The 16,829-nt window shown below is 43.8% G+C and overlaps 1 protein-coding gene across 5 annotated transcripts in view; it reads right to left on the reverse strand.

Moving 5' to 3' along the window:
* MYO1C (myosin IC) overlaps positions 1-16,829 on the reverse strand; it is a 365,885-nt gene that overhangs the window by 57,977 nt on the left and 291,079 nt on the right. For all 5 annotated transcript variants that reach the window (XM_069226100.1, XM_069226102.1, XM_069226099.1 and 2 more), the window contains exons 12-16: positions 16,379-16,484; positions 15,423-15,503; positions 14,587-14,678; positions 11,519-11,613; positions 7,670-7,716 (exon numbers count right to left, since the gene is read on the reverse strand). In XM_069226100.1, the coding sequence (XP_069082201.1) occupies positions 7,670-7,716; positions 11,519-11,613; positions 14,587-14,678; positions 15,423-15,503; positions 16,379-16,484 (421 nt within the window). The remainder of the gene's footprint in view (positions 1-7,669; positions 7,717-11,518; positions 11,614-14,586; positions 14,679-15,422; positions 15,504-16,378; positions 16,485-16,829) is intronic.

Consider the following 16,829-nt stretch of genomic DNA (forward strand, 5'->3'; position numbering starts at 1 on the left):
CCTGATGGTATCCATGAATATACTGACTCAATGTGGGTCGAAGAATATATCCAATGAGTGCGTACCCGTTGATGAGTATATGACCAAGAATATAAACAATAAATGAATAACCACAGCCATCACTGTCTTTATTCTGTCCACTGCATTCTTCTTTATATTCTTCCAGTATCATAAGGAAAATGTCACTTACCCAGTGTACATCTGTTCGTGGCATTAGCCGCTGCAGATTCACATGTTGTGCATAGTCCGCCGTCTGGTGTTGGGTCGGAGTGTTACAAGTTGTTTTTGTTCGAAGAAGTCTTTTCGAGTCCTGAGACCGAGGGACTCCTCCTTCTTTGTTCCATTGCGCATGGGCGTCGACTCCATGTTAGATTGTTTTCCCCGCAGAGGGTGAGGTAGGAGTTGGGTATGTTAGTAATAGTGCCCGTCCAATGGAATGAATAAGTATGTACCAACTAAGGTTTAAGTAATATATTTACAAATGTACAAATGTTGAAGATAACTTCCAAACGGCTACAGGCTCCCGGGGAGGCGGGTGGGCACATGTGAATCTGCAGCGACTAATGCCACGAACAGATGTACACTGGGTAAGTGACATTTTCCGTTCGGTGGCATGTGTAGCTGCAGATACACATGTTGTGCATAGACTAGTAAGCAGTTATCTCCCCAAAAGCGGTGGCTCAGCCTGTAGGAGTGGAAGTAGTCTGAAATAAAGTTCTTAGTACAGCTTGACCTACTGTGACTTGTTGTGCGGATAGCACGTCTACACAGTAGTGCTTAGTAAATGTGTGAGGCGTAGACCATGTGGCTGCCTTACATATCTCATTCATTGGAATGTTTCCTAGGAAGGCCATGGTAGCGCCTTTCTTTCTGGTTGAATGTGCCCTTGGTGTAATGGGCAGTTCTCTCTTTGCTTTAAGGTAGCAGGTTTGGATGCACTTAACTATCCATCTGGCTATACCCTGTTTTGATATTGGGTTTCCTGTATGAGGTTTTTGAAATGCAATAAACATTTGTTTTGTTTTCCTAATTTCTTTTGTCCTGTCAATGTAGTACATTAGTGCTCTTCTGATATCTAATGTATGTAGTGCCCTTTCAGCTACTGAGTCTGGCTGTGGGAAGAACACTGGTAGTTCTACCGTTTGATTTAAGTGGAACGGTGAAATGACTTTTGGTCAAAATTTTGTATTGGTTCTTAGGACCACCTTATTTTTGTGTATTTGAATAAAAGGTTCTTGTATAGTAAACGCCTGAATTTCACTTACTCTTCTTAGAGATGTGATGGCAATGAGAAATGCAACCTTCCACGTTAAGATTTGCATTTCGCAAGAGTGCATGGGTTCAAAAGGTGGGCCCATGAGTCTTGTTAAGACGATGTTGAGGTTCCATGAAGGAACAGGTGGTGTTCTTGGTGGTATAATTCTTTTCAGGCCTTCCATAAACGCTTTAATGACAGGTATCCTAAATAGTGAAGTTGAATGGTTAATTTGCAGGTATGCAGATATTGCTGCGAGGTGTATCTTTATGGAAGAGAAGGCTAGATTTGATTTTTGTAAATGTAGCAAGTATCCCACTATATCCTTTGGAGATGCATGTAATGGTTTAACTTGATTATTATGGCAGTAGCAAACAAATCTTTTCCATTTGCTTGCATAGCAGTGTCTAGTGGATGGTCTTCTAGCTTGTTTTATGACTTCCATACATTCTTGGGTGAGGTTTAAATGTCCGAATTCTAGGATCTCAGGAGCCAGATTGCTAGATTCAGCGATGCTGGGTTTGGATGCCTGATCTGTTGTTTGTGTTGTGTTAACAGATCTGGTCTGTTGGGCAACCTGACATGGGGTACTACTAACAGGTCTAGTAGTGTTGTGTACCAAGGTTGTCTTGCCCATGTTGGTGCTATTAGTATGAGTTTGAGTTTGTTTTGACTCAATTTGTTTACTAGATATGGAAGGAGAGGGAGAGGGGGAAAAGCGTACGCAAATATCCCTGACCAGTTCATCCATAGAGCATTGCCTTGAGACTGCCTGTGTGGGTACCTGGATGCGAAGTTTTGGCATTTTGCGTTCTCCTTTGTTGCAAATAGGTCTATTTGAGGTGTCCCCCAAATCTTGAAGTAAGTGTTTAGAATTTGGGGGTGAATCTCCCATTCGTGGACCTGTTGGTGATCTCGAGAGAGATTGTCTGCTAGTTGATTTTGGATCCCTGGAATAAATTGTGCTATTAGGCGAATGTGGTTGTGAATTGCCCATTGCCATATCTTTTGTGCCAGGAGGCACAGCTGTGTCGAGTGTGTTCCCCCCTGTTTGTTTAGATAATACATTGTTGTCATGTTGTCTGTTTTGACAAGAATGTATTTGTGGGTTATGATGGGTTGAAATGCTTTCAACGCTAGGAATACTGCTAACAATTTGAGGTGATTTATATGCAGCTTTGTTTGATGTACGTCCCATTGTCCTTGGATGCTGTGTTGATTGAGGTGTGCTCCCCACCCTGTCATGGAAGCATCTGTTGTTATCACGTATTGTGGCACTGGGTCTTGGAAAGGCCGCCCCTTGTTTAAATTTATACTGTTCCACCATAGAAGCGAGATGTATGTTTGGCGGTCTATCAACACCAGATCTAGAAGGTGACCCTGTGCATGTGACCATTGTGATGCTAGGCACTGTTGTAAGGGCCTCATGTGCAGTCTTGCGTTTGGGACAATGGCTATGCATGAGGACATCATGCGTAGGAGTTTTAATACCATCTTTGCCTGTATTTTTTGTGTTGGATACATGGCTTGTATAACCTTGTGAACATTTTGAACCCTTTGTGGACTTGGAGTGGCTATTCCCTTTGTTGTGTTGATTGTTGCTCCTAAGTATTGCTGTGTTTTGCACGGCAGAATGTGAGATTTTGTATAGTTGATGGAGAAACCGAGTTTGTAGAGGGTTTGTATGACATAATCCGTGTCGTGTGAACACTTTGGGGGTTATTCTAACTTTGGAGGAGGTGTTAATCCGTCCCAAAAGTGACGGAAAAGTGACGGATTTACCACCAGCCGTATTACGAGTCCATTATATCCTATGGAACTCGTAATACGGCTGGTGGCATATCAGTCACTTTACCGTCACTTTTGGGACGGATTAACACTCCTCCAAAGTTAGAATAACCCCCTTTGTTAGGGAGTTGGTCTTGATTAGCCAATCGTCTAGGTACGGGAATACGTGTATTTGCTGCCTTCTGATGTGTGCAGCTACTACTGCCAGGCATTTTGTAAATACTCTTGGTGCGGTTGTTATACCGAACGGCAACACTTTGAATTGGTAATGTATTCCTTTGAATACGAACCTTAGGTATTTCCTGTGCGAGGGATGTATCGGTATGTGGAAATACGCGTCCTTTAGATCTAAGGTTGTCATGTAGTCTTGTTGCTTTAGCAGTGGTAACACGTCTTGTAGCGTGACCATGTGAAAGTGTTCTGATTTGATGTAGGTGTTTAGTGTTCTGAGATCTAGGATTGGTCTCAGTGTTTTGTCCTTTTTTGGTATTAGAAAGTACAGTGAGTAAACTCCCGTGTTTTTTTGTGTACATGGTACCAATTCTATTGCGTCCTTTTGCAGTAATGCTTGAACTTCTAGTTCTAGAAGGTCTAGATGTTGTTTTGACATATTCTGTGTTTTTGGTGGGACATTTGGAGGGAGTTGGAGAAATTCTATGCAATAACCATGTCGGATAATTGCTAAGACCCAAGTGTCTGTTGTTATCTCCTCCCAAGATTTGTAAAACTGACTTAGTCTTCCCCCCACTGGTGTTGTGTGAAGGGGTTGAGTGACTTGTGAGTCACTGTTTGGTTGGAGGGGTTTTTGGACTTTGAAATTTTCCCCGGTTTCTAGGGAATTGTCCTCCTCTATACTGGCCCCGAAAGCCTCCCCCTTGGTACTGTCCCTGGTATGTAGACGGTGTAGATTGTGAGGTGCTGGCTTGTGTGGCTTGACCCCGAAACCCCCCTCTGAAGGTTGTTTTGCGGAAGGTGCCGAAAGTGTCTCTGCCCTGCGGGGAATAGAGTGCGCCCATGGCCTTGGCTGTGTCCGTGTCCTTTTTCAATTTCTCAATTGCCGTGTCCACTTCGGGTCCAAACAATTGTTGTTCATTGAACGGCATATTGAGCACCGCTTGCTGTATTTCCGGTTTAAAGCCAGATGTGCGCAACCATGCGTGCCTTCTTATGGTTACTGCGGTATTTATTGTTCTTGCCGCTGTGTCCGCTGCGTCCATAGAGGAGCGTATTTGGTTATTGGAGATGTTTTGTCCCTCCTCAACCACTTGTTTTGCCCGTTTTTGAAATTCTTTGGGTAGATGCTCGATGAGATGCTGCATCTCGTCCCAATGGGCTCTATCATATCGCGCTAGGAGCGCCTGAGAGTTTGCGATGCGCCACTGGTTTGCAGCTTGTACTGCGACCCTTTTCCCAGCTGCGTCGAACTTGCGGCTCTCTTTATCTGGAGGTGGTGCATCGCCTGATGTGTGCGAGTTGGCTCTCTTGCGAGCTGCCCCTACCACGACTGAATCTGGTGGCAGTTGTGAGGTGATAAAAGCAGGGTCCGTGGGCGGTGCTTTATATTTTTTCTCCACCCTTGGAGTAATTGATCTACTTTTGACAGGTTCTTTGAAGATCTGCTTTGCGTGCCTTAGCATTCCTGGAAGCATAGGTAGGCTTTGGTAGGAGCTATGGGTGGAGGAGAGGGTGTTGAAAAGGAAGTCATACTCGACAGGTTCTGCGTGTAACGACACGTTATGGAATTCTGCTGCCCTAGCTACCACCTGTGCATACGCTGTGCTGTCCTCAGGTGGTGAGGGCTTGGTAGGGTACGACTCAGGACTATTGTCTGATACTGGGGCGTCGTATAGGTCCCAAGCGTCCTGGTCGTCTTGGCTCATGGTGGTATGAGCCGGTGAATGTGACGGAGTCTGTGCCGGTGATGTGTGAGTTACAGGTGGAGGAGAGGGTGGCGGAGTTACCTTCTTCACCATTTTTTGTGGTGTTTGTTCTTGTGTTTGGAACTCAAGTCTTCTTTTTCTCCTGATTGGGGGAAGAGTGCTGATCTTCCCTGTCCCACTTTGTATGACGATCCGCTTTTGTGTGTGGTCTACATCAGTGGTCTGTAACTCTTCTTCAAATCTGTGTTTGCGCATTTGAGAGGACAGTGATTGTTCCTCTGTATATGAGCTGGCAGTTGGTTCGGTTGCTGGTCGTTTTGGGACCGAAACTGTGTCTCTGCTTGTTTTCGGCTCTGAGGCGAATTTTTTCTTTTTCGGCATCGAGCTTTCTCGGCGTCGATCTTCCTCGGTGCCGCTGTCTCTGCGTCGAGAGCAGCTTCGGTTCCGCTGTCTCGGCGTCGATCTTTTTCGGCAGCACTTTCTCGGTCCTGAGATTGCTGCATGCCTGTGTCTCGACCCGAGTCGGACGATCTCGGCACCAGTTCGGCCTTTTTCGGTGCCGATGGACGGTCACCTACTTTATGGGTTGAGCCATGGCCTGTTGGCAGTGGCGTCCCCTGGGCCTTGTCTGTTTTCTTGTGTGGTGCTTGCTTCGACATCTTACTCACGGTTTCTTCGACGTCGAATTCCTCCGAGTCCGATTCATGGATGGAGAAGGCTTCCTCTTCTTCTCCTTGTCCCTCGAACTCTCGGTGTCCTGTCGGCGTGGACGCCATCTGTAATCTTCTGGCTCGCCGGTCACGGAGCGTTTTTCGGGACCGAAACGCACGACATGCCTCACACGTTTCTTCCTTGTGCTCGGGCGACAGGCACAAGTTACAGACCAAATGTTGGTCTGTATATGGATATTTATTGTGGCATTTAGGACAGAATCGGAACGGGGTCCGTTCCATCAGTGTCGATGTTACACGCGGTCGGGCCGACCAGGCCCCGACGGGGGATCGAAATTACCCCGAAGGGCTACCGGAGCTCTTCACGATTCGGTGTCGATTCTATTCTTACCCGATACCGAGCGAAACAATACCGACGTAGTTTTCCGAAGTTAAGACTATCTTTCCGTCCCGAAACCCGGAGCGAAAAGGAACACGTCCGAACCCGATGGCGGAAAAAAAACAATCTAACATGGAGTCGACGCCCATGCGCAATGGAACAAAGGAGGAGGAGTCCCTCGGTCTCGGGACTCGAAAAGACTTCTTCGAACAAAAACAACTTGTAACACTCCGACCCAACACCAGACGGCGGACTATGCACAACATGTGTATCTGCAGCTACACATGCCACCGAACACTCTGTTTTTTCCATCCCTTCCCATTATTCTCTACCAGCACTTAGCCCATTTATCTAATTAAACATTCAATGTTTACCTTTTCCTTGTCTTCACCTTTGTTAGTTACTACTGGCTTCATCTTTCTTACTCTCAAACTCTCAACTTTCCTCTTCTCCCTACTCCTCACCTTTCAGAATCTCCCCAAATCTCATCTTGCTTATTCTACTTTGCTCTTATTTTTCTTCATTTCCTCCACCCTCCAGTCTATAACCTCTAATAAGCATTTACCAGATGCTACTTCCTTAACCCTTATCTTCGTTAATCTCTCCCAGCCCACATCTTCCTTCTTCGGGCCACTTTCATTTTCTCCCAAGAACCATTCTTGTCTTATTCAGGCATTGAACTTCCTCTATCACGCTCAAAGTGTCTATCTTTACATGCTTCCAAATTTCAAATGTATTACCTTCTAGCCTGCCATTAGCTTCCTTACTCTCTTCTAGTACTCACTTTTCACACACACTACAGCAGTCACCTTGAATGCTATCCCTGGCCATCACCTTTCTTTCTCTATCCTTGTGCTCACGTTACATTCACCTTCCTGGCTAGTCTGCTTATTTCTTGCTCTTTTTTAAGCATTCACCTTACCTACTCACTCTCTCCTCACTTTCAGTACTCTTTTCTAGCCCTCATGTTCAAAGCTTATTCCCCAGCCCAATAGTACTCTCCTCCTGTATTCTCTAGGTGGTCTTCACCATCCCTGCTCATCGCTGCGCCTAAGTTTCTTTCCTCTCTCTCCAGCTATCCCTGCTCATCGCTGCACCTAAGTTTCTTTCCTTGCAAACCAGCATTAACTTTTCGTAACTCTCTCCCCATTCCACACACCCTCCTCATGTTTTACTTTATACCCAGACCTTGCCATTCTTGCCATCTTCAGCACCCACCTATACTTATCTCTAACAAAGCTCCCATGTTTTCAACTTTCTTCCTCTACGCCCAGGATTTACATTCCTTGCCCTGTAGTAGTCCTCACCAGCAGTCACCTCTTGTACTTCATCCCTGGTCCTCACCTTCCAGGTTATGTCCCTGACCCTTTCCTTTCTTGTCTAATTCTTAGCTCTCATCTTAACATACTCAGTGAACCCTATCTTTCATTACTCTTTTCCAATCCTCACCTCTAATGCTGCTTCTCCACCCCAAAACTCACACCCCTCCTCTCTGGCTGGATGTCATCTTCCTTGAAATCTTCTTTGCCCTCCCATTCCTTTCTCTCTTGCTAGCCAAATTTCACCTTTGCTTGCCTCTCGCAATCTCTCTCCTTTTTTTATTTACTGCTGCCACCCAAACCTCCAACCCTGCTTCTTTTTTGTCCTGTCCCTGCCTCCAAACAGTAGTCACCTAAAGACTCATGTTTACACTCACCTCCTTTAAATTCCGAAATAGAAGATCGTTGTTTTTATCAAGGAATCCTGCAAGAAAGGAGACAAAAAATTGATGACAACTGTGCTACGAGGCATTTGGATAGATGAGGAGAGGGAAGGATTACTAGAGAATGGAGAGATGGGACAGACAGGCTGCTTTGGAAGAGCAGGATTAATTAAAAAGTTTGTTTTGGAATTAATTCCAAAAAGTTAGAGTGTAATGGATTATACAAGAGTGTAGCATTCTAGGTTAGATCGACAGAATGAGAGCTAGAGTTGGATTTGGAGAGAAAGGGCACCATAGCTTGGAAGAGATAATGTCCCCACAGAGAAGCAAAACGGGCTTGAAGAGGAGGCAAAGAAGCACTGAAAGAGTGAGTTAACCAGGACTAGAGGTGGGTGCAACATCAAATACAAGATTATAAAGTATGGTTGAAGGGCCAGCTATACTAGAAGAGGTTCAGTGGATTGATTGAAAGAAGTGCAGCCAGAGGTGATTGAGGTAATGTGACAGAAGTAGCAGGACAGTGAAGTAATTCAATGATACCAGATTTTGAGACCTGGAGACCACAAATGAGGTTCCACGAAACCTGACTAAGAACCTTTCCATTTTTCTAATAGGTAATGTGGCATGACTTAGCTCAAAGGATAAACAAATCACATTACAGACATTTCCGGTATACCAACAGCATCTCAAACACAACATGCTGTAAACAAAGAGTGTGGTATGTGAGGTTTAATATATCATATAGATTACTTTCTTATTACATATTTACATTACACAGCTCCACAATCTGAGCACAGGGAAAGAGTGTATTAGAATGATAGAGAGTGAACAGTTTAAAGACTTTTTTGTGTGACCTTGCTAGAGAACGTGTGTGGTCATCTATGATCTGTTTTTGCTTTATCATCTACTATTCTTATTATTTCAAAACGCACCAAGTTCCCTACCAGGTTAAGCTCATTGAGTCACTGTCAAGGAAACCTTTAGACACTCTAAGAGAGAAATGGGTGAGGAAACCCCAGGAAAGGGAAGCCCTAGTGGATTCCTGCATAAAAGACCCTAAAGGATACAGCTTAGAACAATTTAACACACTGAAGGAAAACAAAGAAGCCATTGCAAGCATGGAAAATGTCATTGAACTTACCAGGCAGTGGATCAGGTGTCAGGTTTGTAAACTATTAACACAATTGAGTGGAGGTCAAAGAAAAGTATCCAAGTGCATGCAGTGCTCAATTTGTATATAAAGAGGTGCAAGTGCTCAAAGCCCTCCTCTTAAACACGAGGCTGCTGTAATTAAATCTCCCAGCACTGAATACTGAGGCAGCGCAATCCTGAAGCCATCTCGGGCCTCTTCAATCCATTTACGGCCACCCATGCCCCTTCAGCTCATCCTGCAGCTTTCTACTTTTTTCCCTTTGAGACGCTTTTTCGTTTTTCCCTTCCTCTGTCTTTCCCATATGTGTCTTTTGCTCGCAGCAAAAGCGTGAGGCAGAAGAATAAGCCCCGGCCCTCACAAATAAGTGCTGGTGCTTAGCACCGGAAACAACAAGCACAAATTAAGCACTGAGTGCATTCTAAATACGTGTTTAGGACAAGTGTGGTTTCTCTGGTTACTGCTGAGGTGGTCCTACAAAGAACAGAGAAGCTGCCTCTCTTGCAATATTACACGAAGAGAAGGCAAGAACGACCTGCTCAATGGATACAGGGCATACATTGTTCATTGAATGTTCCATATATAATTCCATAGCAAAGGCACTGTTTCATCCTGGATGCCTAGAGGGAGACAATTCAAATGGAGATGGGAGGCATGCCAAAAATGGCCATTTTAGTAGCCAAGATTTAGCTAATGATTACTGGCAAATATCGTTAAGATAGGATTATCATATCCAAGACCCAGCATTAGCTACTCCAAAGATTTACATTACTTTAAAGCCCTTGCTTTTGAACACCTCTAAGCCCTACAAACATTTCAGCAACTTACAGATGCTTTATTGTACCATAAGTCCCAATAAGTCTTCACATGCTTGCTATTCAAAACCACCATGGCTACTAGCCAGCTTCACTGGTTAACAAAACTGCATACACTGGCTCACCACAAAGAAAACAGAAGCAATTTATAGGATATTAAATGCTGCTCCCTCTTTTTCCCAGCGGGATGGCATCTCTTGTGAATCTCTTAAAAATGTACAGCAGTTTCCAAAGTCCTATGGGAGCTGACAACTTGAATGTCTTTTACAAAGCTGGAAGAATTACTAGCACTGGAAGCTGCTCCTTATTTATCCTGACTTCATTGCTTCCTTTTACTTGCAAATAATGCTTTTGGCACGGGCATCGGGGCTATTTGTCCCCGGAGAGGAAGAATGGTCCATTTTTTTTTTTTTTACATGAACAACATGCTCCTTACCTACCCAGTATTGTGCTGTCAAAAAGAAGCAGAGCTTTGTGATAAAGTAGTGATTAAAATAATTATGCCCGCCAGGATAACTTTGCGGGTAATAGTGCACTCTACAAATACACATAACAATTACGTACTACATTTGCTAGGCTGCCACATCACTATTTTCAATCCATGCTTCCTTGGCCTGGCTTTCCTATTGCAAAGACACTGGTCACAGAGTCATGTGATGTTCCTTGCATTAGGGCCCTTTATTTTCGCTGCTGTTTTTGTAGCACACCAACAGGGGTGCCGGGCTGCTTTAAAGTGCTTTACAGATTTGGGTAAAGGGTGACAGGGTTAACCGGGGGAGCATCAAATCATCACCTCCATTGTATTAGTACGTAGAGCAAAGCTCAGGGAGATGTAAGTTATGAACAAGCTCAAGTTCAATTCTGAAGAGATTTGTTTCCTAGTCTTTCCTGAATTTTAGAAAGAATGTTTCAAGGTGGGTGGAAAGGAGTGAGGGAGAGTGGTGGAGAAGGCAGATCATTGTACAAGGAGTATTCTACCATCACAATGTTTTTATCTCCTAAGGTGAGTAGGTTTTGGAAGACCCGAGTTGGTTTTCTGGTTAGGCAGTAGGTTGTAATCACCTTTCACCATGCAGGACAGCTACAGAGCAATATACGTTATTTGTCAGTTCCACATATCTGCTGACTGATCCTCAAGGCTTGAGAGGGACTTGTGAGTGAGAAGGTAACCCAGCATGGGGAGGGCACATTAAAGAGCAGGGCAAACTGAGGTAGGAAACCTGGGATCAGGATGCGCTGTGACACACCAGATGGGCACGACCATCAGTCGGACACTTCAAGTCCTGTGCAAATGTGTGCCAGACAGAACAACCAAGCAAAATGTCGTGGGCACAGCAAGGGTGCATTGGCTGGTCAGAGAAGTTCAGTGTGGTGGGCAGACGACCCACAGGATCAAAAGGCAAGTCCGAAGCACAGATTGCTGTAAGTGGTGGTAGAAGGTGGAGCAAGCTGGTTGTCCAGTGCCAGAGAAAATTCAGATAATGAGAAGAAATACCTAGAAAAACCCTCAACTAGACAAAATGAAAGCTGCAGGTGACCTGTTTCCCAAGAGGGCAGAATAGTATGAAGAGGGAGAAAGACAGTGAGGAAAGCGATTTACAGGATTATGAGGAATAAAGCTGAAGTTTGTTGTCTCCACCCTTAATGCTATGATTTATATGGAAGATATTTTACAGGCACAAAGACAGGGAGCCTCAGGTGACCAAAAACTACAAATCACAGGAGACGGACAACGGGCAAAATGAACCAGAGCAGCTTACCGGTTTAACTCTATAAAATACGCCAAAGATAATAAAATCTAAAACACCCATTTTGTAGGGTATCTTTATCTTCTTTAATGCCTGTATTACAAACAATTCGTACACTTCAAACATTTACCTGTCACACAATAATTGACCTCGCCTGCGTAGTGCAGAAGACGAAACTCATCACGGCCCAAGCATTTACGAGTTTTCTGGTCAGCCAGCTTATGACTACAGAAAAATAAACAAGAAATGTTTAATGTAAGACAATGCAAAATACACCTTGAAGTATGTGAAACAATCTTAGTGGCAAACGGCACTACACTGGACAATTTCCCACTGGTACATGGTCTGGATAGGATTCCAGTGTCAATGCAGTGCACCACACGAAATCCCACTGAAACTTTGCAGCCCATCAGAGAATTTGGCTGTGACGTACAGCAGCAAACAAAACACTAGTAATACCCCGTCTTACTTCTGACAAAATCCAAAGGCAGAATGAACCCCATCTCATCTGGCCATGGGCTGAAAGTGGAGAATTTGGGGCTGAAAGTGGAGAATTTGGGACGGAAACTTGTTGGCTAGCCGAGCCCTCCCATGCAAGCCTTCATTAAATAAAAATAAAAAACTCGCTGCACTTTGATATCTCAGAGTGCTGCTATATGCCATTAAACATGAAAAACTGAGTAAGCACATGGTGTTTAATAAAGTAAAATACACAAAAGTACACAAACATGGTTATAGACATGATGAAAGAAGACATGTATGGGAGCATATCATTTTCTGCTGCTAGTAGACTGTGCTTAATGTGTAACATTAAGTGCCTGGGTCGAAAGATTTTCATCAGGAGCCCACTGCCAGTACCACAGAATGCCGGGCTTGCCATTTAACAAGGTTTCTTACTCTTGATTCCATCTCATACCTCTTCCTTCCACCATCCTAAACTTCTTTTTTTCTTAATCGCACTACTGCAATTTTTTCATCCCTGCTTTCTCCCTTTGTCATTGTTTTCCTTCGTTTTTGTCCTCATCCTTTCTCACTATTGGTCTGGGTTATAGCCTGATGAATGGAAAATGGAGCAAATCTGCCTTTTCTGTATAATCACCCCAGATTTTTGCCTTTTTCTAGACCCTATTTGTGCTGACTTTTAAACTCTGTGCACTTGACCCCAACGCTACAGGAGTAAAGTCTCAGTGCTCCCCTTTACGCAAGGTTAAGTTGGCTTAAATTGGCATATTTCTCAATTTTTTAATAGGGCATTAGCATATGGCCCAGAAATATACCAACGACATGGAAAGTGAAATGCCATCACTTGAGGACTGCAGCACTGATTGTGCCATCTCTTACTGTGACTGAATAAACATAGTTTCAGACCTAACCTGTGTAGCGTAACTGCAGCAGTCTAAAACCTACAGTAGAGGCCTGTAAAAAACAAAACCTATTGACAGGTGGGAAACCTTGCTTTAAAATATTATTAAGTCACCCCTAAGTACGGATTGTTGTCATCAAGGTAGGGTGCCTGATATTTAAAAGTGGAAAATGAGTGAAATTAAAGTTGCCATGTTTATCTAGTGACCAGCTATTTTCACTGGCAGGGCTGTAGCTGGATTCTAGGAAATATCAATATACAGGTTATGAACTTTAATGTGTAACGTTTGATAGGAAATGGCAGAAATAGTCATTAAAACTAACTTTTACATTTCTCAAAAGTCAGACTATTTGGTGAAGTTAGATAAATATTTAGGAAAAGTAACTTTCAGAAATGTACCTTTGCCCTGCCTGAGGCTCCTGGAGGATATCTTCTTCAGCAGCTGTCTAGCTAAGTGTTTGACCTTAATGAGGTGTTAAAACTGCTCCAGGAGTAAGGAAAATGGCCTGGGAAAGTGTTATGCTTCCCCTTGCAGGGAGACCAGTGAGGGTCAACCCAGGAACTCCAATAAATTGTCAAGGGGCCTGTCTTTTCTCAAGTAAATTTAAGGTGAGACCTGGAGAAGGCAACCCTGTGATCCCCCCTTGCTGGTGGCCTCTGCTGGGGTGTGTCCTAGCCCCTAAGTGCTGTTCTTGAGGTACTGGAAGCCTTAGAAGTGACCCAGAGGAGCTGCTTCAGAAGTCCTGAAATTCTGGGTCATAGAAAAGTTGTGTACTTCTGAGATCTGCAGAGCAGTCAGGGGGACCTTTCAAGAAAGGTATCCAATTTCAATGAATCTTCATCAGATACAGATTCAGGCTTGCCCTGGTGACTTTTAGGTTCATAAAAAGACTACGTCAGGAGGTAAAATCTTTGACCAAGACAAACTCACTTGGGGTAACCGACCTGCACTCTTATCACAGATGGCCTGAAGTCGCACCTAGGTGCTGGTCTACCACTTCTATGGACTATCATTGGCACTTTAGTGTTTTTTGCTGCTATGTTTACTTAAAACTTAAATAATTAATACCTCCAGCTCCCTTTTTCGATTTTTGTTGTATGGTGTCATTTAGTTTATTAATTTTTATTCTACTTTTTGGTGTTTTTACTTTATTACTATTTTGGTACTTCCAACATAATTTACAAATTGCCCTGAGTTATGTGGGAGCTCATGTGAATTTAGTGACTTTGGGGTTCATCCTGGCAAGTTAGTGTCATTATTCCTAGAGGTGGGCATTGGCCCACCCTAAATAATAATCCCCTTTATTTTTTATTATTTTTTTTTACAAAAATTAAGTTGTGATCCCCATTGCTGATGTCCACCACCTGCAATCACCTTCAGCAATTAAGCACTTTATCAGTGCTAAGTGACTTTGAGATTCTGGGGATACACTACCCAAATCAAAAACAATATTTAAAAAACATACAGAAGCATAAATGCCAACAGGCCAGATTGAGACGGGCAGCTCCCAATTTATTAAGCCAAAATGGCTGTATTCTGCCTAAAATTGCCTCTGCCTCCATAGAAGACAATGGTGAAAATTAATTCACAATATTTTGCTTTCAAAATCTCGCACTTTACAGGTTTAAATGTTGGCATGTACGCAGAAGGGCGAGGAAACCCTCCTATTAGTCTTCTACAAGCCTTTCCATTTTCACACATACCAAGCTCCCCTCCGACTCTCTGGTCACACATCTAAAACTCCATTGCCTCACTGCCACTAATTCAGCCCCCTATATATACCATATTGATATTCACAGCATATCCCTTTTTTCTTTATCCTAATGATACTCACGTGACAAAGTGAGGATGATTCTTCACGGCTTCTTCCAATTTCTCCAAAAACGTTAAATCAGTTGCATCTCCAGGACGCAAACATTCTTCATCCTGAACAGTGACAGAAGGAAACGTCATTTATCTCACTCTTCAGATCCTCCTAACAAAGCATCCCTTCACTGATTCACCCAGCCATTTTAATGTTCTATCTTCACATAACAGTGATAAAGGTCCCTCCCATGCCCTGAGCACTCAGTGCCAAACTGAAGCACAGCGCCCTCCACTTTCATGACGCAAGTGGAACTGGGTTCCTTTCACATTTTATGTTGTACATCCCACTGTTCGACTCACTTCATCACTTGTGCTCTCTACTATCCTGACTCATGTAACACTGTTGGCTTCATTCACGTAGTGTGTTCTTCACCTGACCAACATGAAACTGTTGTGCCAACTTGTGGCCAGGTCTGTGTGCTGTGCTTTACTCTGTGCCCTCCAGTCTCATTGATAATGTGGCACTGTGGCCTTCTTGTGCATGAGCTCTCTCTGGTACTGTGGTCCGTTGACTTCCTCTGACGACCCACAAAAAGAAAAAGTCCTCACTCATGCCCTGTGATATCGTATCTCCTGACCCACAGGGCATTTGAAGCACATTCATGCCCTATGCCATTCTTTTTTCATGCCTACATGGCCCTGTGGGGCTTGCTTTCTGTGTCATTCCAAGCTCATGGCACATCTGATAGTGTGATAACTATTCCAACCCTGTGACTTCCACCCATTTGGCCCACGTGACACTGTAGACCCAAACCATGTGGTCTCAGCTCTCTCATCATCTACAAAGCAGTGGAACACACTCACCAAGATTGAAATGATGCCTCTGAACTTCTCTTCCACCAAGTCACAGATAATTTTGTTGTTGAAATATTGAACTGGCTCCCACTGCAAATACAAGAGGAGACATAAGTGACCCGTCATGGAACAGCATACTAGTCCAAGGGCCCATCACAGAGACCGCATTTAAAGGGCCTTAAAGAGAGGTTTGCAAAACCTTGGCAGTCGTAGGTGCAGCTTCAAGGGGGTACTTCATAAGACAGACCAGTAACTGCACAGTTTTGTAATGGGCTCTTGAGGACCTGCAGACCAGCTTCAGCACATCAGGAGCCCATTACAAAACTGCACATTATAGAAGCTGCCATTTAAAAAAAAAACACAATACTTCAGAGAGATCACAGAGGCACACAGGATCTAGAGTCCATCGCCATTGTACAGGTAAAGAATCTATGTCAAAGCTTTAAGAAATATTACAGGAGTGCTGGCTGTCAAGTAGGTCAAGGCAATGGTGAAGTAGTGATGGCTGTGGGAGAGCTATACCAGCTTAGGAACTGTAATGAATAGATGGAGAAGGTATGGTAGTTCTTGGCTGCATGTATGGGTGAGGGAAGAGACAAAGGGACTGGTGCAAATGTGTGGCTTTGTGTGTAAGTGCTGCCTGTGGGAATACATAGGAAATGGTGTAGGAACATTTACAGCAAGGAACACTAGGGACTGTATTAGGAGTGTTAGCTATGTAGAGTGATTTTATAAGAGTCAAAACTGTAGGGTACATTGTAAGTGTCCAGTGTGCTAGCCATAATAAAAGCGCACAGGAAATAAGTAGGGCACGATGCTCGAGAGAAGGGTGTGTGTGGGAGCTGTAAGGAATGGTGCAGGATGTGGGGAAGGCCTGATGTAACAGGATACGCAGCTGGTGAAGGAGAGCTGCAGGAAAGGACCCAGCCCAGGAAATGATTGACCGGAACAGCAGTGGACATTACCGCAATTCCCTCTGACTCGTACTCCTCCTGTTCAGACTTCAGGGTGAGCTCGATGAAAAGCTGCTGCAATTTCTCATTACAATAATTGATGCAAAACTGTTCGAAGCTGCAAGAAATTAAATAGAAAAGAAGTAATAACTCTGACCCATTAATAGAACATGTTACTCACCATAATAAACACTTGTATTTTTTTCTTTTTTCTGTGTATGGAACAAATTCCAGATTGATAAGCCTGGAAGACGCATAAGAGTACTAACTTTGTCTGGGTCATGTACATCACTACTTCTAGCTTCTTACCCACATGCCAGCTTTGCCTCAGTCCTTCAGTTGCTTTTATTCCTATTTCTAGTTATCTAACCAAGTGCGAACAGTGTTTGATCTCATGTTTTCCGATAAGATTCAAGAGAAGAGCCTTGGCTTTATTGTCTTTCTGAATTTCAGTACATCTGTT

The sequence above is a fragment of the Pleurodeles waltl genome, chromosome 3_1 (assembly GCF_031143425.1).
Source record: "Pleurodeles waltl isolate 20211129_DDA chromosome 3_1, aPleWal1.hap1.20221129, whole genome shotgun sequence".
Taxonomy (NCBI): domain Eukaryota; kingdom Metazoa; phylum Chordata; class Amphibia; order Caudata; family Salamandridae; genus Pleurodeles; species Pleurodeles waltl.